General features: G+C 32.3%; 2 protein-coding genes across 4 annotated transcripts in view; both read left to right on the top strand.

The window, feature by feature from the left end:
• The window catches only part of LOC144840151 (VPS35 endosomal protein-sorting factor-like), a 79,461-nt gene extending 74,113 nt beyond the window's left edge, over nucleotides 1–5,348 (top strand). For both annotated transcript variants that reach the window (XM_078695852.1, XM_078695853.1), the window contains 14 exons: nucleotides 67–120; nucleotides 310–390; nucleotides 674–736; nucleotides 886–971; nucleotides 1,143–1,223; nucleotides 1,409–1,472; nucleotides 2,140–2,238; nucleotides 2,491–2,568; nucleotides 2,835–2,949; nucleotides 3,104–3,243; nucleotides 3,498–3,663; nucleotides 3,776–3,894; nucleotides 3,999–4,148; nucleotides 4,375–5,348. In XM_078695852.1, the coding sequence (XP_078551978.1) occupies nucleotides 67–120; nucleotides 310–390; nucleotides 674–736; nucleotides 886–971; nucleotides 1,143–1,223; nucleotides 1,409–1,472; nucleotides 2,140–2,238; nucleotides 2,491–2,568; nucleotides 2,835–2,949; nucleotides 3,104–3,243; nucleotides 3,498–3,663; nucleotides 3,776–3,894; nucleotides 3,999–4,148; nucleotides 4,375–4,473 (1,395 nt within the window). In that variant the 3' untranslated portion in view covers nucleotides 4,474–5,348. The remainder of the gene's footprint in view (nucleotides 1–66; nucleotides 121–309; nucleotides 391–673; nucleotides 737–885; nucleotides 972–1,142; nucleotides 1,224–1,408; nucleotides 1,473–2,139; nucleotides 2,239–2,490; nucleotides 2,569–2,834; nucleotides 2,950–3,103; nucleotides 3,244–3,497; nucleotides 3,664–3,775; nucleotides 3,895–3,998; nucleotides 4,149–4,374) is intronic.
• A 410-nt stretch (nucleotides 5,349–5,758) lies between these two features.
• On the top strand, nucleotides 5,759–27,017 carry LOC144839438 (uncharacterized). 2 transcript variants are annotated; one of them, XM_078694795.1, is made up of 16 exons: nucleotides 5,759–6,013; nucleotides 16,272–16,583; nucleotides 16,958–17,188; nucleotides 17,503–17,613; nucleotides 18,024–18,129; nucleotides 18,535–18,602; nucleotides 19,122–19,192; nucleotides 19,387–19,466; nucleotides 19,635–19,712; nucleotides 19,974–20,064; nucleotides 20,152–21,619; nucleotides 22,059–22,130; nucleotides 22,256–22,420; nucleotides 22,627–22,739; nucleotides 22,937–23,032; nucleotides 24,973–27,017. In XM_078694795.1, the coding sequence occupies exons 2-16, from the start codon at nucleotides 16,304–16,306 to the stop codon at nucleotides 25,045–25,047; spliced, it is 3,105 nt and encodes a 1,034-aa protein (XP_078550921.1). In that variant the 5' UTR covers nucleotides 5,759–6,013; nucleotides 16,272–16,303; the 3' UTR covers nucleotides 25,048–27,017. The 2 variants fall into 2 exon arrangements, with proteins under 2 accessions (XP_078550921.1, XP_078550919.1); XM_078694793.1 differs by having other exon boundaries at nucleotides 5,760–6,013; nucleotides 24,970–27,017.
• The last annotated feature ends 76 nt before the right edge of the window (nucleotides 27,018–27,093 follow it).

The raw sequence follows: 27,093 nt of genomic DNA, 5'->3' as shown, positions 1-27,093 counted from the left end.
ATGTTGAATTTTATTTGTATCATAAATGATTGAACTTCCTAATTGGCAGTAGCTTTATATTTGTAGGAGTATATCAACTGTGCTGAGGTGTGGGTGGAGTATCCTTGTAAGCATTTTACTGTGAGTAAACACACATCAGTATCTTTTGTATAAATATAGTCATCTCTCCCAAAACCACTTCATAAAAACTGCTCCAATAAGAACTACTTTGTTTTTAATTATTTCATACAATACTAAATGTATAAACTTTAAAACCCTCCAAATATCTACAATTAGTGTTATTTAACCTTAAATATCAATTTTTTGTAGAAAAGAGAGGTGAACACTATATTAGGTGACATCATTAAACACATGACACCAAACCGTGCCTTTGAAGATAGCTATCAACAGGTAAGGCAGAATGAAAGGCATATGATAGGCATAACATAACATAATAATGCTATAAAGATGGCAGAGATGGGGAGGGAAATCAATATAATTTTTAGATGAAATTATAAAAGGGATGATGACAAGAATTGATGAAGAAATAAAAAGAGAAATGATTGTTAAGAATAACTTTGATAAAGATGAAAACAATGAGAAGAATGATGCAGTATGATGATATCTAAATTTTGAGAATGATAGCGTAATGATAGTGAATAATTGATAATAATTTTGTTTTTTTATTTTCTAGCTTCAATCTGTCATGTCAAAAGTCCTTGCTCACATGCATGATTTCTCCATCTTATTTGCTATGGTAAGTGTATTCAACAATCCAATTTTCAATTACAGAAGACTTAAACCCATACCTTCTATGTAATAATTTATGCATAAATCTTCCTTGTTTTCCTTTAGGATAAATTCTATGTAATAATTTATGCATACATCTTCCTTGTTTTACTTTAGGATAAATTCTTGCCATTCCTAGACATGTTCCAGAAGGAATCTGTCAAAGTGGAAGTTTGTAAAAATATCATGGAAGCATTTGCAAAGTAAGTTGCTAATTCTGTAAAAAATTCAAGTGTTATTGACCTCACTAATTTACAACTGAAATTTTTGTTTTATTCTGTGTTTATATTTTCTATTTTTAAGCATCATTTTGTGTTCATGATAATAAAGATTTATCGTTTCTTATCTTATCTTTATGTTGTTTGTTTCCTCAGACACCAAAAGGAACCAACTAACGATCCTGTAATTCTAAATGCTCTCATGTTCATTTGTAGAACCATGCATGATTCAGTCACGTAAGTAAACACAATGGGAGTGGCGTTTCATACATGAATTAAGTAACTTACAAATTACCTGAAACTACAATATAAATATTAGTTAATTCACATTATTAAGATTAGCCACCAAAGAAAGAAAAAAGTACTCAAAAGTGCCAAAAAGATGCAGAGCTAACAAGCATTAAAACTTTTTTTTAATTTAGAGCTCTTACTTTAGAAGATGAACGTTCAGAAATAAGTCACTTAATATCATGTTTTATCAGAAAGGTAAGTTTTATGATTTGTTTCCTTTTACAAAAATTGTTATTGTATTGTAATTTTTAGGCATATAAAAAGTATATTTTAATTATCTGTCTTCCCCAAGGTTCGATTTTTCAATATACAGTAGTTGTTATTATTATGATGGCTATTATAAAGTATACAAATAAGAAATGTTTATGAGTGTAATGGTACAAGTAATGACATGAGATGAATGATGAATTATATATTATGATGATTATATATGAACGAGGCGACAACCGAGTTGATATATAACCTTTCATCATTCACCAAATGCCATTATTTGTAGTATTACACGAATATAAAACATTTATTATTTGTTTTATATAACATCTAAATAGATTTCTGTCATTTGAATCAAATAAAAGATAGGCCTAGCCAAGGCGAAAGTACAAAATAGGTGGCGCTGTTGTATTTCAAAAGCAATAGAATAAATATTTTCCAAACGTGAACAGATTTAAAGTTTTAAAGATTTAAAAGTATGATCGTTTAATAGTGCATACTATTGCACGCCATGTGACCCACAATCGTCCAATCAAATGACAGGAATTTATTTAGGTGTTATATAATATGTTTATTTATCTGCCAAGCCCAACGTCCACAATGTCAATATCCCCTTAATCACACTTTTAAAACTAATGACTACAATTTCAAGGTGTCTTTTGGAAGAGACTTTGAGCAACAATTAAGCTTCTATGTTGAAACACGTGCTTACTTTAGCAACTTGGATGACATGCTTGTCACTCTGGTTCAGGTAAGAAGAGTTTACCTGTTTAGGTTCCTCTCTCTATGAGGAACCACAATACAAACCAGTGTTAACAATCCTTGTTACATTGCTACAGTTTATAAAATATTATAATATATGGAAATAGGAAGGGTTGGCACAGTTGACATTTGTGCCTGTTTTATGTAGTTTCAATGTAGCCCTTGCTAGATTTGACTGAATTGGAAGTTTCCGGTTTTTATCATCTTTTTCATAAATAAATAGATTACATTTTTTTTTCAGTGTGTAAATCAACTTGCTATGGAGACCAGAGCTGTAGTGCAAGGCAAACATTCTAGAAAAACTGCTGCATTTGTTAGGGTATGATACTCTAATTTTGTTTAAACTTTAGTTTACCTGTTTTTATATTTAGTTTCATTGCCCTATTTGTATTTTTAATCAGAGGCAGGTCAGACATACATGACATGACTGTTGATATCATTTTTAGAGCATGTACAATTAAAAGTACAAAATGTTGTAGTAACATACATAGGAATCCATAGCATTCGTGTGACAACCATATATTATGTTTATTTTCCCTTGTATTGCAGCAACTGCTAAATGTCTGTCTGGGTTGTTTTTTTCAGGCATGCGCTGCGTATTGTTTCATCACAATACCATCAATTCTGAACGTTTTTCATCGTTTAAACTTGTACTTAGTGTCTGGACAAGTTGCATTTTTAAATCAAGCTCTTACCCAAGGTATGCCACAAAAAAAACCAGATTAAAACAGTTTATATATTTTATTTATCAGTATTATATAGCATTTACATTATAACTGTAACTTTATGTAATCTGTAACTGAAGTCAGCCATACAAATATTTTATTAGTTCTGATTTTTATCTGTTTTTCAAGGTGATGCTTTTCTAAAAGCTGCTATTAGCATAATTCCTGAGGTTCCAAGAGTTATCACTATAGACAGGAAGACACGTTCCACTGAAGGCCTGCTCATCTCTTACATTCAACAGTTCCTATCTACTCTTCTCATTGTTCCAGTAAGTTTCCTTTATTCCAGTAAATAAGCAAAATCTAAATACTTATAATAATAAACACAGGTTCTTAGCAATAGCAATTCGGTTCCCTTTTGTGTTTCTTGTCAACTTACTCATACCAAATACCATTAATAGCACTGGGGCTTTCATATGTTATTTTAAGTTGAATAGTTTTCTACATTAAAAGCCTTGCCAAACCAAGTTGATTCATTCTCAACTTAAGCTCAAATTATTATTCTGTACTATTGTTGTTATAGGACCATCCTGATCAAGTTTGTTTGTATCTGGTTCGTGGTTTACTTAATATCCTTCAGGACTACACATGGGAGCAAGGCTCACCAGCTAAAATACAAGTATACATGAGTGTACTATGTCTACTGACAGCACAGTCGCAAGAGATGTATGCATATCATATACCCAATGGTAGGTATACTCATAAATCCTTAATCACAGATCTGCCTCCAATTAAGGACCACTCTTAAGATAGTGTTTGTCAGTATATACACAAAAAAAATGGGGTTTTTTTTCTCTACAGTTGATTCAAATGACTCGTTATATGGCAGTGATAAAAAGTTCTTGGCCGAGGTTAATGGAATTTGTAACACTATTCTTGGTGAAACATTGGATTATCTGAAAACTCTAAACCAATCAGAGGTACTGTTTACGTTTTAGTTATTTAATAAACATGTGATTCCAAATGGACTGGATAACCAAGTACAGTACAAACACAAATGTTAACATTTTTTTTTAATTTGCAGACTGGGTTGAAACGACAAGCTGCCGCTGCCCTCGATCTCTTTCATCACATTGTTGTGTTTGGCGATATCACTAAGCAACCGGTAGCTACCTTGGCAACAAATCTCTGGAATCTTGCCAAGAAGCATGGACATGGAGATACCAAATTAATGGTAAATGTTTTTGTCATAATTTTTTTTATTAGGATATTCCATTGATACAATTAAAAAGTTTTGAAAGCATAATAGATGGCTATTACATTGTGTATACAGTAGGTATTGTCAGCCTGGTACCTATCAACTATAATTTAATTAGTATATATTTCTACTTACACTATAGAAACATGGTATCCATTAAATCTTGAAGCAATTGATCTTTATCTATTTATTGTTATTGTAGGTACGTTTATTGGACTATTTAAAGCGTAAAGGAGCAGAGTCAAATGGAAAAGCATACAAAGAAATAGTGTCCAAGCTTTCACTGCAAACAAGAACATAATACAGTAGTACAGTGGCAGACAGTTAGCCTGAGGCTGAACGAAATCAACATTTATAATATTACAAATATATGATTATCATAAAAGAAATTATAAAAAGTATAAACAATAATTAATTTGTCACAAATAGTAAGTTTATTTTAAAATATGTAATCTGAAATACTGTAATTAAATCAAAGACAATACTGAACTTTCTGAAAATGAGAATCTTTCAAAAACAAGACTTTTCTTGAGGTCCAAAAGGTCCAAATTTTCTTTAACCATTAAAGACACATCCAGAATAGCAGAATGCCCAGACATATTAGACCAGCCCACCAAGAACTTAAGGGTGTTCGGTATTTGAAGAGTTTACTGTATTATGCTATATGAACTGTACATGCAAAAGCAAAGAAAAGAAGAATTTATATATGGTACCGGTATTTACTCGATTGAGACACAATATTGTAACAAATTAATTATAATGGTAGAAACAAAGTTATTAATTAGATATGTGCTTGTCTTCCATATGATATTAGGTTTGAATGATTCAACAACAAATACTATTTAATAAGCAAAACTGTACTAACAAACATTTTTTTAATTCATAACCCATTTCTGTGTTCCAAGTGTAAAGTCTACATGTAAAATAAATAAATATATACATTTTATAATTGATATAATAATTAATTAATTTTGTTGATATTGGAAGTGCTATCACAGAAAATACTAATTCTGTGCAAATCATGTTAAATTTGTATAACACTGCAAATATACCTATATTCAGTTCTAATGTGTTGTCATCATGTTTATAGAATAATCAATGAATTAATTCACTTTTTATTTTCTACATTGTTCATATGAATAAAAAATAAAAACAAATATTGTCAAAATTAATGAATACTCAGTGTATTCTGCGTTTTTATTTATGCTATGTTTTTTATTTTGAATGATTTACTGTATTATACCAGTAGGCCTACCATGTAAATATTTTGTTTACTTCAAAATTAGACATTCTCTCGCCGAAAAAGGCTATATTAAAGTTTTAGGAAACTTGCAATTCCTTTATAAAATAAAAAGCCTAAGCATTCTCAATTCAACGCCAAAACGTTTTGCCGCTGATATATTAGAAAAAAAACAAATGTGCTTTTGATTAGTCAAAGAGGAAACGTGAGTCACCGGTTAGCAGACGACGCAGCCTAGTATAATTTGAATATTTGTGAAGTGTTTTATTTCGTCAACAATTTTGAATTATAATTTTTTTAATTTATTAATTGTCGCTAAAATTTATTTTAATAATTATTTTCTATAATTTGTGTAACTATCATACTTTATTTTATTATAGTTTATATTTAATTTTAGAAAATGACCTTTTGACAAGGACGACATGACCTTCCGTTATATTCATTTGCTCTGTGTGAATTATTTTCTTGTGTTGTCGGAAAAATTTCCCATTTAATACTGCCATTTTTCAAGGAAGCAATCAAATGTCTCGATATATTATCTAATAAACAGAACATGTAATAACTGTAAACTATTACCATCATTTCGAAAATAGTTAAAACGGTGAGTACTACTATTTATTGTTATTTTTGTTAGGTTATCATGTAGATGATAAGCCTTGCTTGATTGACATAGGTAAGAGGAACAACACGACGTGCATTTTACATGTGTTTGGTCTGTTGCTGATACCACCACCACACGTGAGAAAGTATAAAGCGAGCCGAGGAGCCTAGGCCTAGCATGGACAACAATGCATTTAATACAGCTGTTGTATTTAGTATTAGAATGTCATACATTGTTTTGATGGCTAGCGATGAAATAGCTTAGGGAATTATAAAATAAACGATTGCAACTTTGAAAGAATATATTAATTAAAAGTACTACTAACATAAAAAATAAATAAGTTGTGAATAAATAATAAATTACATTAATTAATGAACTAGAAAGCCACTCCGAGAGTGCATACCTCCGCCTACTGTAAAATTCTCCTACATAAGAAAAAATATATATATATTTAATTTTTTTTATTTTTGTGTCTTTAAAAAAAGGCGAGCTTGGTGTAAAGGTTATGTAACCAGCCTTTCAACTAACAATAGCAGTCGGAAAGCCGCGTTGGTAACGCATCACTGATTTCATTCATTGTGAGGGCGCGCTTCGTGGAAAATGTTGGAATTTTTGCCATTTTAGTACACTTCAAAAAAGGTATAATTTTGATATTAGATGAAATCAATAAACGTATTTCAATAGTTGAACTACAAGCGTAAATAATGATAAAAACTGTCATTTAAATTCCACATTTTTTTTGTTTCGAGAAATATCATTATTTTATGTATAAACTTTTTTACTTATATTTTTTTTAAAATGATGGTAAAAAATCATTAAATTTCATATTTTCTAGATAAGGTTTCAAAGCGAATTTAAAATCTTTCCAAGATAAACTAATAAACTATCAATTAAAATAAATATCTAATTTTAAGCTTTCTTGGGATGCAACTCCCACTAATCAAACCAAACCTACTACATTTCTGTTCTGTTTCGATCGAAAAATCGCCATTTTGAATCTTTGTTTACGTTTTTACGAACCTGGTACGAATCGTCCCGAACCGAACCGTCTCCCTGTTAAATCGGTTCAATCCGGTTGTCGATGAAAACGTAGGCCTAGGCCTATATAAAAAAAGTTGGTTTATTATTATATTTATATATTTTGTCTCTGAGTATTAGTAGGGTAGCCAAATGAATCAGATACAATTTGCAATTCACAACAATAGACACACAAATACTGAGCCATTTTCTGATTTTTATTGATATTTTTGCACTTAATAATCATTGCACTCAATCATTAAAGTTCAAATTCAAACAATTTTAAATTCTGTAACATACAAAATTTCTTTTTGTAGCACCTTGGCCATCTGAAATAACTACAGTAACCTTAATCATCACTATAAATGATTACTTGAAAACATTTTAATTAAGTATAATTAGATTAGCACATTTAACAAACTTATTAGTCTCTTTTTTTTTATAATGCACCTTATGAATGATATGCCAGGCTTACTGCACCTTATATACCTTTCAGTTAAATTACAATAACAAATACACACACATAATAAATAATACTGTTACTCTAGCATAACTTACCAGTTTTTTATAGCACATTTTGCACTTTTCATTGAATGTGAAAAAGCCAGTTGCATTTCCATATAAATATTATTTTAACACACTATAACAACTAGGCCTACTAATAATAGTATCTCTAGAAAATTCCATAAATAACTATTAAACAACTACTATAACTACAATAATTTGTTTTTAATAACACCTTCTTGTACTTGAATTAACCAACTTCATAAAAAAACTACTTAATAAAAAATGCCACCATTTAATGCAAGTAAATATGTTTACAAATTAATTATAAATGGTTAATGGAAAACAATTTTTACTAAGTATTAAATGAGTACATTCAACCAATACTATCCTACACTAAAATTACTCTTTTTGATATAGCACCTTTTATACCTTTGAGTTCAGTGACGAATACACATATAAAATACTGTAACTTGGTTCTTATAGCAGGCATCGGAAATAATAATTATTTTTAATATACAAGTACTGTATACATTGCATTCAACCAATATCAATATTAAATACTTTATGTTAAACTTGTTTTTGTTATAGCACCATGCATCTGGATTAATAGTTGTTTTTGTACTTTGTTAGGTGAAAACACTGAGTCAATATAAATATTAATACTATTTAGTATTAAATAATATCTCTAGAAAATTCCATAAATAACTATATAATTTGTTTTTAATAGCAAAATGTACCTGAATTAACCAACATAAAAAAAAACAATTAACCAACTACTTATATAAAAAATGCCAGTTGCATAATATGATTTTCTATATAAAAATGTTGCACAAAGTACTGTGTAGTGCAAAAATCATAATACAATCTATTTAACCTTCATCAAGATGATTTCCTTTGATATAATTATAAATATATACCTTGAAAAATAAGAATTTGATATTTAATTGTTACTGTAAACCGAATAACTGAGATGTAAAGAACTAAGTAAAGAGTTGAAATCATTGTCAACAAAAACAAAACATATCTCCTCAGAAAACAATTAAAATACCTGCATCAATATTAAACACAAACACCTTATAACACAAAATACTGTGTATGTATGTATTAATTACAATGAGCAAATAATACTCTTTCCTTTAACCTAGATTTACAGATCATATGCACTTCATGACAAAACAATATCAAATTCAATATTGTAGACATATACTGTACATTTTTGTAATTACAGTATTATTGCCTAAAATAAAATAGTATGCTGAGAAATATAAATGTTTACAGTATTTTGACATAATATGGAAATTTAAGTGGAATGTAAAAAGTAAGGTTTGGAAAATTGACAGCAATGATATTAGGGAAGGAATGTTAGCAAGATACCATTGTGGTCGGTCATGGGCAGGATGGTTTTGGGTGACAACGAAGGAGCAAAACTAAATAATGAAAATTGAGCGAATACTAGTAATTTAAATATTTTAAATCATTGTCACTGTGACAAAACCTATCTCTTCAAGAAATGATTCAATCTGAATACCTGTATTATATAGGGGTTTTGTGTAAAGGAAGTGCAGTAATGAAACGGCAGATACAAATTACAATAACTGTTTTATTGCATAAACTGAAAGACCACCGTAAACCGATATAAATAGCAATTATTTACAACATATATTAATTGCGAGAAAAATGTGTATTCCTCTCCAGAAAGACAAGCTCCAATCTGTGGAAATGTAAGAAAGACTAGAAAATTTCTGTGCAAGAAACAACTAACCATCACATACAAAGAAAACGAAAAAGAACAACAATTTTCAATCATTGTCACCATGACTAAAACGTTCTGTTACAATCCTGAACATTTCTTCCAGTTCCTCTATTTCTATATCAGATTCATCATCTATGTCATAATCGACATCACTGTTTTCATCCTTATTTTGAATTACTACATCTGCTACCTCTTTAGAGCATTCATCTACCTGGATACTAGCACCATGAACATTTAGACAGCCTACACATTTGCAACTTACACCACAATTTCTACCTGCTTTCAAACATGAACATTGTTTCCTTTTACATCCTGACTTACAAGAACAACCCTTTTTCAGAAATTTTGCTTCTTCTCTGACTTTTCTCAAATTATCCTCACTATCCCAAACAATGTTTACTTTATTATCAACTGTACTCCATCCATAATCATTCATGTTGAGAAGCTCAACAAAACCATTACTTGCTTGAGACCACATCTGAACCACATAACATGAACGGTACCAGTGAAATTTTAAAGCATCATCTGAAGGAATCATAAGCTCTTCCAGACCGACCCTACAATCTATAGCATCACGTAACCTCTTCATGAACACTGAATGAATTTTAACATCAGAAAGACCTGATTTTAATCCTTCAACTTTGACTTCATTAAAAACCTGCTCTACTGTACATCCATAAAATGCATTGTGATGTTTCTTGTGATACACACAAGCAACCAGCCTTAAGAAAGCTAAATAACCTTCATCCCTGTCACATGTTGCTATCTGGTTAAGTTTACCTGTAAGAGAGCTACCTGTAATAAATTTACAATTTTCAAAAAAGGCGTTCATGAATGTCTTTTTGGAATGAGACCTGAAAAAGGAAACAAAGTCACAACCACTGCACACAAACAGCATCTGTAAAAGATTAGGGATTTCGTCTTTGTAATTGTTCAGTTTATCCAACTGAGCATCAACCTGTAGGTGTGATAAAAATGAATTAATATTCATAAACAAATTGTCACCTCTTTTAGCCCGTAGTTGGATGCTGACGTTCTTCCCATGCATATGTTTCATAACAGGCAACCCAATGTGAATAATGTCTCTGTCAGGACTAAAAATGATTACATTAGCACAAGAAGTTTGACGACAATGGAACCAAACACGGGAATCTCCTTCCTCATGATTTGATCTGTAATTTGGAGCCTCTTCTGTGGAACCTAAACGCGATATAAATGCTTTGTCGGTAGCATCATCATCAAACCCACCTGCTGTGATAAGTAATTGTCCAATCTTCAAATCCTGCTTTGCTTTAGAAAGGAAAAATGAAGATAATGTGTTAACTAACTTGCGTTTATTGGTCCTATCACCTAAAAATAATGCCCACTGCTTTGGAATCTTGGAATTCACATCAACTGAAATTGAAACTGATTTGTTATTACAGTGTTTTTCATCCCTTCTTGATCTTTCTAGATCTTTTGGGCTTAGCCCATGCCTTCCTGGATGATCAAAGATGATATGAACTTCAGCAGCTCCATAATCTCTAAATGGTTTGAGCACCCATTGTCTGTAAAGATGGTTGTAGAAATCAATAAATTTATCATGATTTGGCAATGGTCGGTGTTCATGGATGATAATCATTCCTTCTGCGATGTATGCAGTTTGGTCATCTTTCTGAGGATAAACATCAGTAAATGAGTCTGGATATTTAGTCTGATATACAGCAGAAGACATGGCTTTGTTAGATTTAAACGGCAGACCATCCTCTGTGCAAAGTGCCTTTGGGAGAGGAACACACTGATTATGTACATTGTCTTCATTATTTGAAGCACAGAGATTGGCAAACCTTAGTTTCATTATTTTCAGTTGAAGTTCTGTGTCTTTTAGCTTTGTTTTTTGCCTCGACACTGTTTGTTTTGGAGGAGTAAAAGTACAGATGTTATGTCTTCTCCTGACAGGTCGTTTTGAAGATGGCAGTGACAGAACAACAAATTTAACAAAAGAAATAAAACTTTCTTTTCCTACCTCATAAAAGGAAGTTAAATCTGTGTTTGCCTTCAAGGATGCTGACTCGTTTGTAAATAAATGCTGAATGTTTGTTTTGTTACCTGAAACTAGAGAAGATGTTTTGTTAATTTCAGATAGCATTAGTTGGACATTCTGTTCTTGGTATTTTATCACTGATGATGATAAAAACGGTTCATTAGAAGAAGTTGACTTTCTGTTTGTAATAGAATTGAGATTAGCAATAGCTTTTGTTCTATGAGGCAAATAGTGTAAAAGCTTTGATAAATAATCCTCATCAGAGTTTGTCATGGCCATCTTGATATTTTTGTTAATGATCATCTCATGTGCTTCGTCAACTCCAACACATGACCAATTGGTACCTGTTATACTGGCAACAAAAGCACCTTTACCAAAAAAGTCTACTACCTCTGCTGGAAATCTCTTTAAATCTGCAATGTGAAAAGGTATTATTCGCAAATAATTCTGCCGGTCTAGTGCATGGAACATTGGAGCCATTTGCAAAACTGAAGCATTTCTTAAGTCAAAATCACGACCACGTAGTGACAGATATAAAGAAATGTAATGGAACATGTCCCTGTGGATAAAATTGTGCCAAAATCTATAAGTAGCATTATTGGCACAATGTCTGTCAGTGTATTTTTTAAACTGTTCCTGAAATTCTGCTATAGCTGTATGGGAATTAAGTAAATGAATATCATGGTTAGATATACAATCAGTAGCATTGTCCTGCAAATTATCAAAAGTAACACTAGTTACAAAACTTTCGATTGTATGCCTGGTGGTTTCAGAACAAGTCAACAGATATTGAGCAACTTCAAACCTATAAAAACATTCCCACACTTGCAACAGAAATTGGTGGGTTGCATCAAAACCAGTAGCATTAGCTACCGATGCAAACTTTGCTCCCTGATAGCCACACCTTTCTAACAAAGTTTTTAGTCCAGCATCTAAGTAAACTTTCATCAGAGGTGCCTGATAGTTTTTGAGGAGATGCCAATCACCAATGTATGGGAGAACCCAAGCCAGTTCATCACCATATATTAACTTTAGGTTCCATACAATGTCCCAAGTCTTGAAATCGCCAGCAACAACAAGGTACTTACACGAGTCACCAACACCAAACCTATCATACAATTGCCACAGAATATTAAAAATGGTATCCTTATTGTCTGCAGGTAAAGCAGAGACAGAGACAAAGTGAAACTTTGAGATTTCTGTTAATTTAGATGAACTTGATGCATATGATGTCCCCTTAATACCTGGCAAAGAAATATCAGGCTGTGATTTATTGTTGATAACCTTTGATAAAACATACCTAAACAGGAAATCCCCTGTCCTTTCAAGTGCCTGAGTTTCTGTAATAGATGGTTTAAAATCATCTAAGTTAAGAGGCAATTTATTAGGAAGCTGTGGGAGAACCTCACCTGGCTGGTAATTTGAACTATGATAGTCTGCTACTAATGCAGGTTCAAGTTTCCTATGCCTACTGTAGGTTTTTGACGCTTTAGCTGTACTGGTTGTGGGTATTTCATTCTCAGATTCTGAAATCAAAACTGTTTCATTGGTTAACTTTGCTGTGAAAGGAAGAGGCTCAACAGCCTGTACAGATGTTCCATTAAAACCTCTGGCTTTATCATTAGCACGTACAGCAGCATACTTGGCTTGCTTATTTACATTATCTATTGAAATAATTGGAAATGATTCTGTAACAATTTTCTCCTTAGACCTTATCTCTGCTTCAGCAATAGCAACTTGATACCTGAGCGTAGTAGACTTTGATGTACATATCCCAAATTGGGACAATTCGGTTAAACATTCTGTGGAAGAATGAGAGAACCTGTCAATGATATCAGAAATCAGAAGATGATATGGCTTGTAAGCCTCATTATTCATTAAAAACATAAGGCAACACATGATATTCATCCTTTTCAACAGTCTAGTGTGGTTCATCTGAGCATTTTCATGTGTTTTCATACAATGTGTTGCCCAGTTGAAGTTAATACCTGCTTTACAAACCACTGTCTTTTCAACATCAGTTAGGGTCATTCTAGTAAGGAAATTCCAAATAAATGGATCAAACATCTCAATTAATGCTAATGGCTTAAATTTGTCAATGGTTATTGAACAACTAGTAAAAGACTTTCCCATCAACCATAATTTGTCACGCAAGTTATCAACAGTAGAATCATTTAAGTTACCAATTGCATCTAAGGACTTCTTTCTGAGCTTTTCTTCTAAAGCTTCACATTTGTTATTGCTCTTTTCTAATTGTTCCTCTAGAGACTTAATACTTTTCCTACATTCAAACAAAGAAACCAAAAGACAAAGTTCAATGTTTGAGTTCTTTCGTCTATAAATCATTCCTAGGCGCTCTCTACCAGTATCACTTCCAGTAAAAGTGATAATACATTGGCCAATTAATGCATTTATCCGCCTTTTGAGTAAGGCCTTGATATTTTTCTCTGAAATCAAATGATCATTATTATGGTTAACACAATTAGTTACATCAAATTGACTGTAAACCTGTAAATAATAACGATAAACAGTGTCAAATAGAATAGCTTTATCGGAAAGAAGTTCATCCCCTAAAAAGACGACAGTTTTTTGTAAAGAGTTGTTAATACAATCTCTACTGTCTGCCTCCTCTATAACACCAGATAGTAACCTCTTTAAGTATTCTTTCTTTCCATACTCTCTGTTGGAAAATTCATCTGCTTTACAGAACTTTTCAAATGCAAGATAGCATTTCAAACAGAGAATTGTTTTCTGAAAGTCAAATGCTGCTGTTAAAAGAGATTTGTACTGAAAAAATTCTTCTAGGGCAGAGGTATCCTTAATATTACTACGATATCTGTGGTCACAAATTCGACTGCATGCATCACAATTAACAAGCGGATTTAAAAATCTATGATATTCATTGTAATGGATTTTGCAAAAATTAAAATTACCATCAGACATTGTAACTATTGTTCCCTCTTCAAAATCTATTCCAAAACAATTCCTAACAGAAGATTCGTCCCCTTTTTGTGTACTATGTATACTTGTATCTTTGGAATTACAATTAGGTAAAATACACTGTTTCAAACAAGCATTAAGCTTAGGCTTTTTTAATGGAGGTGGCTCATCTGAGTTCCATTTTCGAACACAGTTCCAACATATACAGTCAAGCTCACTAATATCTTTACAATACATTGTTATATGTTTAACTGCAACCTCATGTTGTGGTTGCTTTGCCTTAATATGCCAATATTTTTCCTTACTATCAGATTTACCACACAACTTACATGGTCCACTTTCTTTGAATGGATGTATAATTTGACATTGCTTAGGTGGAGCCATGCTATTCTGATTCCCAATTACTGCATACCTACCTAAAACTGAGGAACAAATAACCACTTGCAGTAACAGTAGTAGTAGATGAAAGCTATGAATGTATGCCTGTAATTAACAACAGAAACCAAAATAAATAAATTTCTATCAAATTGCCCAAAAAATATAAAACTATAGGCAAAATGAACTACATTTTATGACTAAAAAAAAGACATCTTTGATCCTGTTTTATTTATATAGAACAGTTGAGAGAGAATTCCAGAGCAGAATATTTAGTCCTACAAGGCTATACATTAGGCTACATTAAATATAAGACATCTGAACTAAAAATATAGGCATCATGATTAATATTGTGACTACTGCATAACTAGGCCTTGCCAGCAGGCCTGTTATGTTATTCTATCTAGAGGCCCTGGCTGGGTGAGCTTGTTGCCAATAGTATTACAATTAGGCCTAGTAGGTTAAAATGTAAGTATAATTATTATATCATATTATAACAATTAAGTAAATGTTTCGATATTGTATGTAATTTTGATTGATATATCATGCACCGGTCCCACTAACACTAAGTTTAACACTCAACAGTCGTTGACACATGCGTGCGGTACACTGTCAACGCCGCTGCAGATGCATACAACATGTGACATGAGGACCTTTTTTCAAATGTTCGGTAAAGGAAGCTTGAATAAGGTTTCAAGCCAATTTCAACATAAAACAGACCATTAATACTTACTCTATCCATATATACCGTTTTTAAACAAAATTACTGTCTGGGATGCAAATCCCACTAATGGAAACTTTGTAAACAAACACCCATCCAAAAAATGTTGGCTTCGGTGGACGCACATGAAGATTTCAATAAACTTTCCCTGACAACTAATCTAATGCATTATTCATGAAAAGGTGGTTACCTGGTACATCTTAGATATATAAGGAATCGATATCACCATATATGGTATGTCTCTTGCCCTCTAATGTTTATTTAACAGCAATTAAATGACGTACACTATATGCAAATGTTTTCGCGCGAACCATTGACGGTTCTGTGACGAGAGAGGGCGTCTAAAATTGATGACGTCATGCAAAGTCGAAAATTTCACGATAACGGTCATATTTCCCAACGCGGCTCTCCGACTGTAGTTTCAGTTGACGAACAATAGAACAAGAACGACAAAAACAAACGGGTGAATTTGAAAAGAAATAGGTTTTTTAAAAACTACTCGTTTCAAGAAACCTGTACATTAAATCAAATATGTTTTAAAATTATAACTCGTGCCTCTTGTACGAAAATGAAGTTTTTGAAAATTCTGTCCTATCTTTTAATTTAACACTAGCAGGTCTGAAAATAATACTAAAATGTGGTCCAGCTAGACCACACAGGAATCGATATTTTAACTAGGCCTACCTATATACAGTATATTTTAGGTTGGCATGTTTAGCCCTACTTATAGCCGGATAGCCTAGCTACAGTAAGCAGTTTTTTTCTAATACTGTTCTGTACTGAAAGAAAGGACATTTGAATTGAAAGAAACATACTGTAAACTGTATAATTAATGGACAATTTTTCAATTCAAAGATTGATTTTAATTTGCATTATTAACAGTGCTTTAGGCTAACTTAATATTTATAATTTTAAATTACAGCACATTAAGCTCACTAGTAAGTGATACATTGAATGCCGTTTGAAATGACAATTGAAGAGAGCATAAGACGAGACCTGTCTCACAATGGTGCAAAATATGGTGAACGTAAAGACAAAGAACTTGATTTTCAGATAGTCTGCTCATCTAAGCAAGTCCTAATGAAGCAAATTGAGTTCAAACCCGCTAAGACGCAAATGAAGTATCACATGCAACTGTTGCGGGATAAGTATGTGTTGTTGAATCCACAGCAGAATGATGCGATACATCAGAAACCTGCCTACGATAAAGATGGCATAAAGAAACGCGAGAGATGTAAGTACACAAGTATACTTAGCTACTTTAGTATACTTAATTAGCATGCCTTATTGTTATATTAAAATTATTTTTTTAGCCACTTTGTATTCAGGTTTGTAGTAATACATTTTTATACCCAATTTTTCATATTTTTTTAATTTGTTTGTATTATTGTACTGTACACTCAACACAACATTTTTCTTTTTGTTAAACCAGCAACTTTATTCAATTGCAATAAAATTAATACATCTTCATTTTATCCTCTTTTTTTATTATTTTCTTATATTTTTTAACTTAACATTTGATTAGTATTATTAATCCATTGGACTTGCTTATTATTTTATTGATGATATTGTAACTATTGAAAATAATGATTTTGTCCCCCTTTGTAGTGCCCAGTCATTGTGAATCTGATGATTCGGAATCAACAATAGACATTCCTAAGCCGGCTCACGTTATCTACCCAGCAAGCAAAATCAAATTAAACTGGCAAGTGAATCGAAGCATTGGATGCACGTTGGCTAATCAGGGCAATACTTGTTTTATGAATTCAGTGTTACAGTGTCTAACCTACACACCACCATTGTACAACTACTATCAAACTGGACATCATAAACAAACATGTAAGTATTACATTGAAGCTCAACACATCCAACCCTTTTTGGTTGGAGAGTATACATGTGCTTTTAACTGAAATCCTTAAGCTCCGTCAAACTTTATTGAATGTGATGTGCCCAAATATGGACATGATGATGTTATATCACTACCATATTTCGGTACATCACACTTTTTTTGTCAAACTAGTTTGATTGTGTAGACAGAGCTTAGAATTTTATCATCACCGAAAAAAAAAATTTCAAGAAAGCTTGTAGTATATGCATCCTTGGAATGGTTCTTGTATAAATTTACACTTTTCTGTTTTTTCTTTCTTTCATAGGCAAGCGACCTGGGTTATGTGTCATGTGCACAATTGACAATCACATCCACATGGTCATGAAACAACCAATACACGTCATCACTCCCGTCGTACTCACTTCTAAGTTTAGAAGTAAGTATTATATTAATCCAGAAATGATAAAGATGAGAAAAAGTGCAAAAATGTTGTATATAATCTACAAGTGTATCTTAAAATATATAAAGTTGAACAGAAAAGACGAATTTTTTACTCTCCAGTAATAAAGAAGAAATAATGTGTAAATATTTATGAAAAGTAAAAAAGATTAGGTGCACTTTTTTCCAATTGATTTTCAAAGTAACATTTACTTTTGTCTAAGTTTGATAAAAACAGAATATTAATAATTAATACGAGCATTGCAATTGCTGTAAGAAGACGAAAACCGAAAACCCAGAATGCAGAGATGGGCTGCCCAGAAACTAAAACATCATTAGGTACTAATAAAAATGCAATATTGTGCATGTCTAAACATTGTAAAACACATTAATTTATCTTGTTTTTAGGCATTCAGAAACAAATGGAAACTGGCAGGCAACATGATGTACATGAATTTCTTAGAGTTCTCTTGGAGGAAATGCACAAGAGCTGTTTGTATGGATTTGGTAAAGAGTAAGTATCATGCTGTGCATCCATAAATGTTGAAACAAATTTGTATTTATTTATTTCTATATGTCTTTACAACACATCCTGAGGACAGTTGCAGTGTCAAATGAAGGACAGCTTCATTAGATTTATCGCAAATAACGTGCTTGACACATGATGGTAAGGGTTTGGGAGCACCCGATGCATATGTATGTGATTTGTTGTTCATACACACACGTCGTGAAGTTTGCTCCCAAACCCTTCCCATCATGCATTGTGCTATGACGTTCCTCGTGAAATCAAGCTATTGCAATAAACTTTATTAGCAAACTATAGTTTAAGCCTTCTTATGTTGTCTTAAAGTTTGTGCAATTTAATAGTTTTAAATGAAATACAGTAGTTCAATTGTCGATGTGTTCTCATTATTTACAGTTTGGATCGTTTAACTGAAGAAACGTCTGCTGTGTATCAAGTGTTTGGCGGTAAAATTAGGAACAGAAGTAAGTCTGTGTTCCCTTAAAGATATATTGTCGCCGAAAAACATGAAAATTAAAGATTAATAAAATCAGACTTTCAATAGGCCATTTATAGTTTTGACAGTTAATCACTTCCATGGAAAAAAACCGGTTAAATTCAACCAAAAACACATTGACTTCCAATTTCACTTGTTTTTCCAGGTAAATAATTTTTTTTTTATTCAATTTTTTGTCAAAGTGAATAACTATTATGTGACATTAAAATGTAAACACTGTTTAAATTATTTGAGTCAAAACGTCTTTTTAAGCTCTATCTACACTATCAAACTATATGTGACAAAAAAATGTGATGTGCCCATATATGGACATAGTGATGTCATATCACTACCATATTTGGTTACATACACTTTTTAAAACTAGTTTGATAGTGTAGACAGAGCCTTAGAATTGATAGTAGCATAGTTTTGTGCAGCATCAATGGAGAAGTCTATAATTGTTTAATGAAATTGAGAAATGAATGTTGATACTTTCTTTGTATTGCAGTATGCTGCACAAACTGCAAGTATAGATCAGACACGTTTGAAACCTTCCTTGACCTTCCACTTGACCTCAAGGTAAGCTAACATTAATCCTACTATAAAGCTCAGTTATCTATACTAAAGGCTTTCAATGAGTAGGAAAACATTATGCACAATTTTCTTTCTGAATGAATATGACCCAGTCACTGTTACCCAGAGCATTGTTGTTATTGTATCTCAATTTTGTAGTAAATTTGCCATGAATGTTTACTTACATTTTGTTTTATCAGAGCAAGAGTATAGAGCAGTGTTTGCGTATTATGATCAAGCCAGAAATGTTATTTGGAGACAACAAGTACAAATGTTCAGGGTTAGTTTATTTTTGAAATAGCTGTTTGGTTCAAATCTGAAATACAACTCGAAATGCTCATAAGCTTAGCAGGCCTTGGGATAACTCATTCTGCCAGTTGGCACCACAGCAGGGCTTGTTAGCTATAAATGTGTATCATATTTTTAACACGTTTATTTTTGTATTTAGATGCAGGAAACTTGTTGATGCACGTAAAACGTTTCGTATAGTGAAGCCACCAAATGTTTTAACAGTGGTCTTAAAAAGGTATGAACATTAAGGTTTCACATTATATTATAATGCACAGTTCACAACTACTTTGTGCCCCACAGACATTCAAACCTTGATTGCTTTTGCTTGGTGACTATTGAGATTCGAACCCAATTAAGCAGTGGTTGCTGCAACATAAATAATAGTTGAACTTTGCTACCATATTTTATTCTCAAGACTCAAATTTACTGTTTAATCATTAATAATTTAACTATTATGAACCCTTTGTTTTCAAAACACTATATATTGTTTATTTAGGTATGATGCCTCTGGACGTAACATAAAAAACAGGAGGTTTGTTGAATATCCTGAATACTTTGACCTTCGACCTTTTATGGCTGGTGCAAAAGTATGTATTTTGTAACTTTTTTTTTTAAAGTTATACTTAAATCCAATAGAAAGCTTGTTAAAATGAATAATTTGTTTTTCTTTATAGAAACCTGTAAAATATAAACTGTATGGCGTTCTACCTCATGAAGGAAATGGCAGTGGTTATGGACACTATTTTACGTTCGTGCGAGCACCTAACAATCTTTGGTACAAAATGAACGACCATGCCTCCGACAGAGCAGGACGGCACCACGTTATGAATGCTGAGGCCTATCTTCTTTTCTACGTTCGCACGGTTGATACTGATCACTTGACTGAAAATGGTCGCATTCAAGCACCAAGCCAAAAGTTAAATGGTCGTGTAGAACCTGCAAGCCCAAAATTTAATCATAGTTACGCAAATGGAAAAACAAAATTTTCACCTTTACCCCAGAAGGTTACCAGTATAAAACAACGAGAAGAGAATAAACCAAACATCTCAAAAATAGTGTCAACACCATCTCCAACGCCAAGTTCTCTACCTCCTGATCGACCAAAGCTTTCCTTTAGCATCAATCGGAAGGGTGTTCAAGGAAATAATATCAGTCAAAAACCAAATGTTGCAAATAAAACATCAAATACAGGTAACACATTGTCACGAAGTACAGCTGAATCGTTTGTGAGACCCAAGAATCATACCGAGAGCCGTTCTAAACCAAGTACTTTGGTAAAAGTGCTACCTCTCGTACCGTATGGTAGTGATTCCAGTGACTCAGAAGATTATGATACAATCGCAGAAAAGATTTCAGAAAAGTCGTTCGAGAAGGCAAAATCCAAAACTACTCCAGCATCGCCAGATAAAGTAAAGACCTCACCAGATAAAGAAAAGACATCACCATTGTCGAATCATAGAAATCTTATGGCTGTGAGGAGTACAGAGTCTCCTCTCAGACTCGCTATAACAACAAACTGTAATGTATCAAAGATGATGTCTACGGGATTGTGGAAGGTTAGTTCCGATACAGATCAACAGTCGCCCTCTGTCGCTTCTGATGCTAGTAACACTTCAGCTTCTTCTACTTCTGAATGGAATGTGCAAGAGAAAAAGATGCTGACACCACTTCCAAAAGAGAGCAGCTGTGAGGCTGAATTTCTTGGGTGGACTGTCAGTGCTAAACCTAGTTCCAATTCAAAAACATCTACCTCAAATTCTACAGAAATCTCAAGTAAATTGGCTGATGGGACAAAATACTGTTTCAAAGAAGAACTGTCAGCTACAAATGGAGGTAAAATACTCTCTCCGCCACCATCACCTGTGCAAACAAATAAATTTAATGCATCGTCTAATAAATGGAAGATTCCTAAACACGAGAGTTTTAAAAACACTGATAAATACAGCAATGGATATCAAAATGGACATACATCATCTAATGGTGCTACACATGAAAACCAGAAAAGTAATACATCTACGAGTAACAGTCTGAAACGTGATTTTTCAAACAATAGTCAAATTAAGAATGATCTGGATGATACGTCTGTACATAAAAAATCTAAGATTGAAAGTAGTTCAAGAAAACAAGATGTAGTCAAGTCAGGTGAGAGGAATATTATTTACGTAAGAACTTCCCATGACATGCAATGGGGAAAGCCCCACTTTTAACAACTGTTCATGTATGAACTCAATTTTTCATGGTAATTTTGAAGTATACTTTCCTATTTCTGTTCCACAATATCAATTATGTAATCCTGCTTTATATTAATATACTAAAATATATAATAATATTACTAACAATGATTTTGTTATCATCTACCAAAGTTGTATCACTCACTGTTTAAAGTTGATTGTGTTCCCCTCAAAAGGCTTTTTGTTATTTTTGTTGATTTTTGTCTGTATATATTATATTTCATGTCTTTCAACGCTATGGTGACGTATGGTCACTGTAGGGTGATGATGACATAAATTATTTTAAGAAATGATTTGAGAAGATTCACTGGTACGTATATATTATTCTTTACCTTGTCAAATGTCCACAGAAAACGGTTCGCTAAACAGTGAAAAAGATAACATTGCGGATGAAGAAAAAACAAAAACCTTTTCTTCTGCTGGTGAGTTTCATTTTCAAAAATTAAATTGTTAAAAATAAATTGGCTGTATAATTCATTACTTTGGATTCTATTGCTTTTCTTTCTTTAATCTTAATAGCTTATATTTTGATTTGTTTGTTTTTTAGCACCTACTCAGTCGTGGGATCACCATGTTAAAGATGGCTACCACAGGAAAGCACATAAGTACACATCAAACAAATCAAGTTGGGATGGCAGAGATAATAGTGGCAATCAAAAAGATGTTAACAAGATTCTTACTAGTACATCTATGCGAAGTTATGGATCGTCAGGTACACTGTTACTGCATACCTCCAGATACTATTTTTAACATTTAATTCAAAATTTCTTTTCAAAAAGCAATGTTAATATTATCAATGTTTTAAAAAGAAAAAAGTTTTATCCATAATTTATTTTTTCAGTCACAGCAGTCAAATTGTTGTAATTTAATTTCTTTATACATGTATTTGGTAAACTTTTTTTTCCCTTTTTTTTTTAGTAAAATCTTGGGAAGATGAACCTTCTGAATTGGATAAAGAGGCAAAGCGTTCATGGCGACAGGAAAAACAATCCAAGCGTGACAGCTATGAGGAAGAACTGGACCAAGGAAAGGTATAAAGAATGAATTTTAATTTGTAAAAAAATGTCAAAAAATTCTGTTATTGCATCGAGTATGTAATGTTTGAAAGTTTATTTTTCATGTTATCCTCAATTATAAGCGGGAAATGGAATGTTATCCTTTTGATGTCTGGTCAGTTTATTTTTGTGCAATGTACTGTGCATATTTTAAATAGTGGCATTTTTTTTAGGTTAAGAAAGTAAAATCAAATGACTACAGAGAGAGGCATCATCATGGAACTAACGCTTTTCAACGTTATCAAAATTATCGCAACACATCACCTCAGGTCAGTACATTTGACTACTTTATTCAGGTGTAAGGCCAATTTACACGTTACACAGGTAACGGTAACGTTAAACAGAAAACAAACAAAAAATAGAATAGAATGTAATTTATTATGACCATTTACACAGAATGTGGGGCAGTTGAGCGGAAATCTGCTCAGGATAGAAACAGATTCGATTTTGTGAAAACACAGCGTGGTAATTGTGGATTCTGGCCAATCAATGACATGATTGATGTGACGGCATCTAGCAACAACTTTTTTGCGCGAGTACGTCCAATCCAAGATGACAATAAATATGAGTGCCCTAGTAGGCCTAGCCTAGTTTTGCCTAGTATACGGCCATACAGAATTGAAACACCGGTTCTCGTCAGATCACCAAAGTTCAGCAATGCTGGCTCGGTTGCATTCTGGATGGGAGACCGTCTGGAATCGCGGCGGGTGCTGTATATACCAGAGAGTGATGGTGTAATGATAATATCGGACTAGCATGTGATAGGCATGGGTTCAAGCCTATCTGTACCATATTAACTATCCTTAGGCAAGATGCTTTACTCTCATTGCCTTGTCCTTCGGATGGGATGTAAAGCCGTTGATCACGTGTACATAGTGCAGGTTAACACTTTGACTGCTAGAGGTTTTTCCAGTTAGAAACTGCCACCCAATTCGATGTTTTTATTAAATCTGATTGAAACTATGTATGTGATCTGATTTATGTGTAATTTAGACTAAAATAATCATAAAGATTTTAGCTTTACAATGATACCAAGAACGATTTTTAAATCGCAATATGTAAATCGTAATAGTTAAATAAAAGTAACCCACTTTTTAAGTTTTTTGTAGTTTCGCGCAAGAAATTCAAGATATTCGCGATTTTGTGCAAGACATCACAATATGAAAATATCGCCCGGTGAGATCAACAAACAACAAAAAAGTTACTTACACGGCACCGATAAGCCTATAAAAACAAGTTATCACTATCGAAAAATGTATTACATTTTATAAATCATAAATCTTACATCAATGTTTCGCCAAAATCCACATAGTAAAGACACCAGAAGAGTAGGGGATCAGTCATATATTCTAGTCCAGGCCAGCAGTGCTGTAACATGCATTAGCCTCGAGGCCTACAAGCTCCTACTTTCTACAACACTGCTCACAAATTCTGTGCGCTGTGTGAATGGAACAAGCTGCCCGTACCGTTTCCGCTTGTCTGTGTAAATTGGTTTATAATGTTTAAATGGAAGCATACCCTTTACAGTTTGGGAGAATAAATTCTTTAGTAAGAATGTACTGTATTCAATTTGCTCTGGTGAGAAACATCATTTGACTAATCCATATTATCAGTCCACTATTTTGAGTGAAAACCTGCCATAAAATGACAGTAAACAGCAAAAAATTGGTTGTTTTAATGTTTATTTATGAAGATTGAAGCAGAATAATACCATGGTGTTATTGTAGGCTTACTGGGTCTGTTTAAAGTATATTCTGCAATAGGCAATCATATTAATACAAATATAAACATAAAATAAAAATATACTGTTTTGATACATATGTTTAATATGTAACAGTTTTTATAATTTTTTTTTCAACATAAAGTAAATCTTTTTACTTTACTCTCAGTGGAAAACCTTATTACAGTATTTTAATTATTTTATAAATTATGTCTTCATGCTTCAGAATCAGTCATGCATGCGATGACCATAACACATCCTTGTCATACTCTACTTGCATAAATTCAAATCAATTTTATATATGAGAGTTACATATAAAATTTATATTTTAACATATATTTTTAATTATTACAATATGTTAAATAATAAATTTCAAATTTTTTACTGAAAAAAGCATTGTATCTTGGATACAAAAGACTGTACCACCGGCTGAACATGTGTCATGTGAACCACGTCAGAGTTATTATTATTTTTTTTTCTTTACAGCAGAAACAAGGTTACAATAGATTCCACCCATACAAACAACATCATGGTTGGTATGGCAACAAAACATGGCGACGTTAACAATATATGAAACCGGTTACAATAGATTCCACCCATACAAACAGCATCATGGTTGGTATGGCAACAAAACATGGCGACGTTAACAATATATGAAAGCGGTTACAATAGATTCCACCCATACAAACAGCATCATGGTTGGTATGGCAACAAAACATGGCACGTTAACAATATATGAATATTGTGAGTTGCAATTGCATTGCAATGTACCAATATGGGGTTAAAATTCACTTGTATATATATGGACATCCATTGCTGCAGTCCATATTAATTCCAATCACTATCAGAACAAATTTGTAACTATTCTGGTGTTATTCTGTGGAAAATTTCCAATGGATGGCAAATATGAATAACACACTGCCTGTTACAGTATCCCACATAATCATAATACTGTATTGTCTGAGCATGATAAAAAAATCTTTGTAATTTTCTAAATTGTAAATATTTACAACTACCTTTCTTTTTATATCTATCCTCTTAGTTTATAGATAACTAATAGTGGTTTAATTGTCATAAACCAATTGTTTTAATAGAGAAGAAAATAATTATGTGGAAATTTTGATATTTACTTTGTCGCTCAGCTGAAGAAATTATTGTATATATTTTGAATATAAAATATTTATTGGTAGTCAGAATATTAGTTTGACATTTAAAAACAAAGTGTTCATATTTTAAACAAATTATATATGAAAAATGTCCTTAAAAGGTAAGTAGTATTTTATGTGAATGCACTAAAAATATTGAATTATAAAAAAGTTTCACTTGATTTTGGGGGATTTGTTATTTGGCTGTCAATGTCATTAGTGGAAATGTTATACCTTTATGGCGTTGGTGTGTATGTTGTATTGAACTATAAGCAGTGAATAGATTTCATTTTCAGACAACATTTGTTTTTTAATTTCTTAAATTAAATTTTTTGTAAAATTAATGTTCATTTATTTTATTGTCTAAAAACCGGATACTTGCTGTGTTGCCCTACTAAAACCTGTTGATTAAGAAATAAGTACTGTATATTGTTAAATTGTACAATTTACAAAAGCAATAAAATTGCTTTTATATACTGTCTCGCCAAGATAAAACTATGGTTCAATCATGTAGTGTTATATTGTGATCCGTTACCACATATAATAAATAGGCAGACAATACTCTGTAAGTTACAAGTATCAGGGTTGTTTTCAATAACATGGCAGTAGGTTGCTGCAGAAATATTGAATTACTGCAGTGGATAACCAATATTTATATTTTGGTTAATTTAAAACATCTTAGCAATCTGTACTTTATTTTGAATATTTTGTTGTAAACATTTTTATTTAGTCATCGCTTTAAGTGTATTGATACATTGTTTAACGTGATCTTGTATTTTAGCAGCCAAATTATTGAGTAATTTTTGTAAAGTCTTACATAATTGTATAATGTTTTACATTTCTTATATGCTGTTTTAATTGGCAACAACATAATTTGGAAAGATTTGTTTTAAACAATGTTTACAGCGTGCATAATAACTACAGCTCCTCGCTTTTCACATAAGTTTTATTGTTTTAATCAAATGAATTGAAATTATATTCTTATTCTTATGTTTTTAAATTGTGCCAGACGTTCAGCTAAATTGTGCCAGACGTTCAGCTAAACTGTGTAGTATTTTCAGCTGCATTTTATTTTATAAAATGTTTTAATCTACGTATTGTTTTTATTGTTTTAATCATCAGTATAGTGTAGACATGACTGTTATACATAACTGTTTTTAATTTTCCCTGGTTTTAAAGAATCCACGAATTGTTTTATTTTTTTCTCTTTGTTTAAAAACATAAAATAATCACCAGGTATTGTTAGACATGTTTAGGTAACGTGTGTACTGAGGTAAATATTTTGTGATCACTAAAATAATGGTGCATAAACCTATTATGTACAGTATTGTCGATGAGGTAAGAAATTGAGATCTGCTATATGTAAAATAAATAATGAGATTAAAATCATTAGGCCTGGCGTCGGTTAATTTCAAATAGTTTTGACACCCGTGTGATGACGTGCGACACAAACTACTGTATGTTT

This window comes from Antedon bifida, chromosome 4 (genome assembly GCF_963402885.1).
Source record: "Antedon bifida chromosome 4, ecAntBifi1.1, whole genome shotgun sequence".
NCBI classification, from domain to species: Eukaryota; Metazoa; Echinodermata; class Crinoidea; order Comatulida; family Antedonidae; genus Antedon; species Antedon bifida.
The sequence above is the reverse complement of the archived record's forward strand: the minus strand, read 5'-3'. Positions and strand labels throughout refer to the sequence as shown.

Bases quoted from the DNA above. Each gene is read 5' to 3' on its own strand.
- LOC144839438 (XM_078694793.1), top strand. From the start codon at position 16,304: ATGCCGTTTGAAATGACAATTGAAGAGAGCATAAGACGAGACCTGTCT. The intron at 17,614-18,023 runs GTAAGTATTATA...TCTTGTTTTTAG, and splicing joins ACTCACTTCTAAGTTTAGAA to GCATTCAGAAACAAATGGAA. The intron at 19,467-19,634 runs GTTAGTTTATTT...TTTTGTATTTAG, and splicing joins AACAAGTACAAATGTTCAGG to ATGCAGGAAACTTGTTGATG.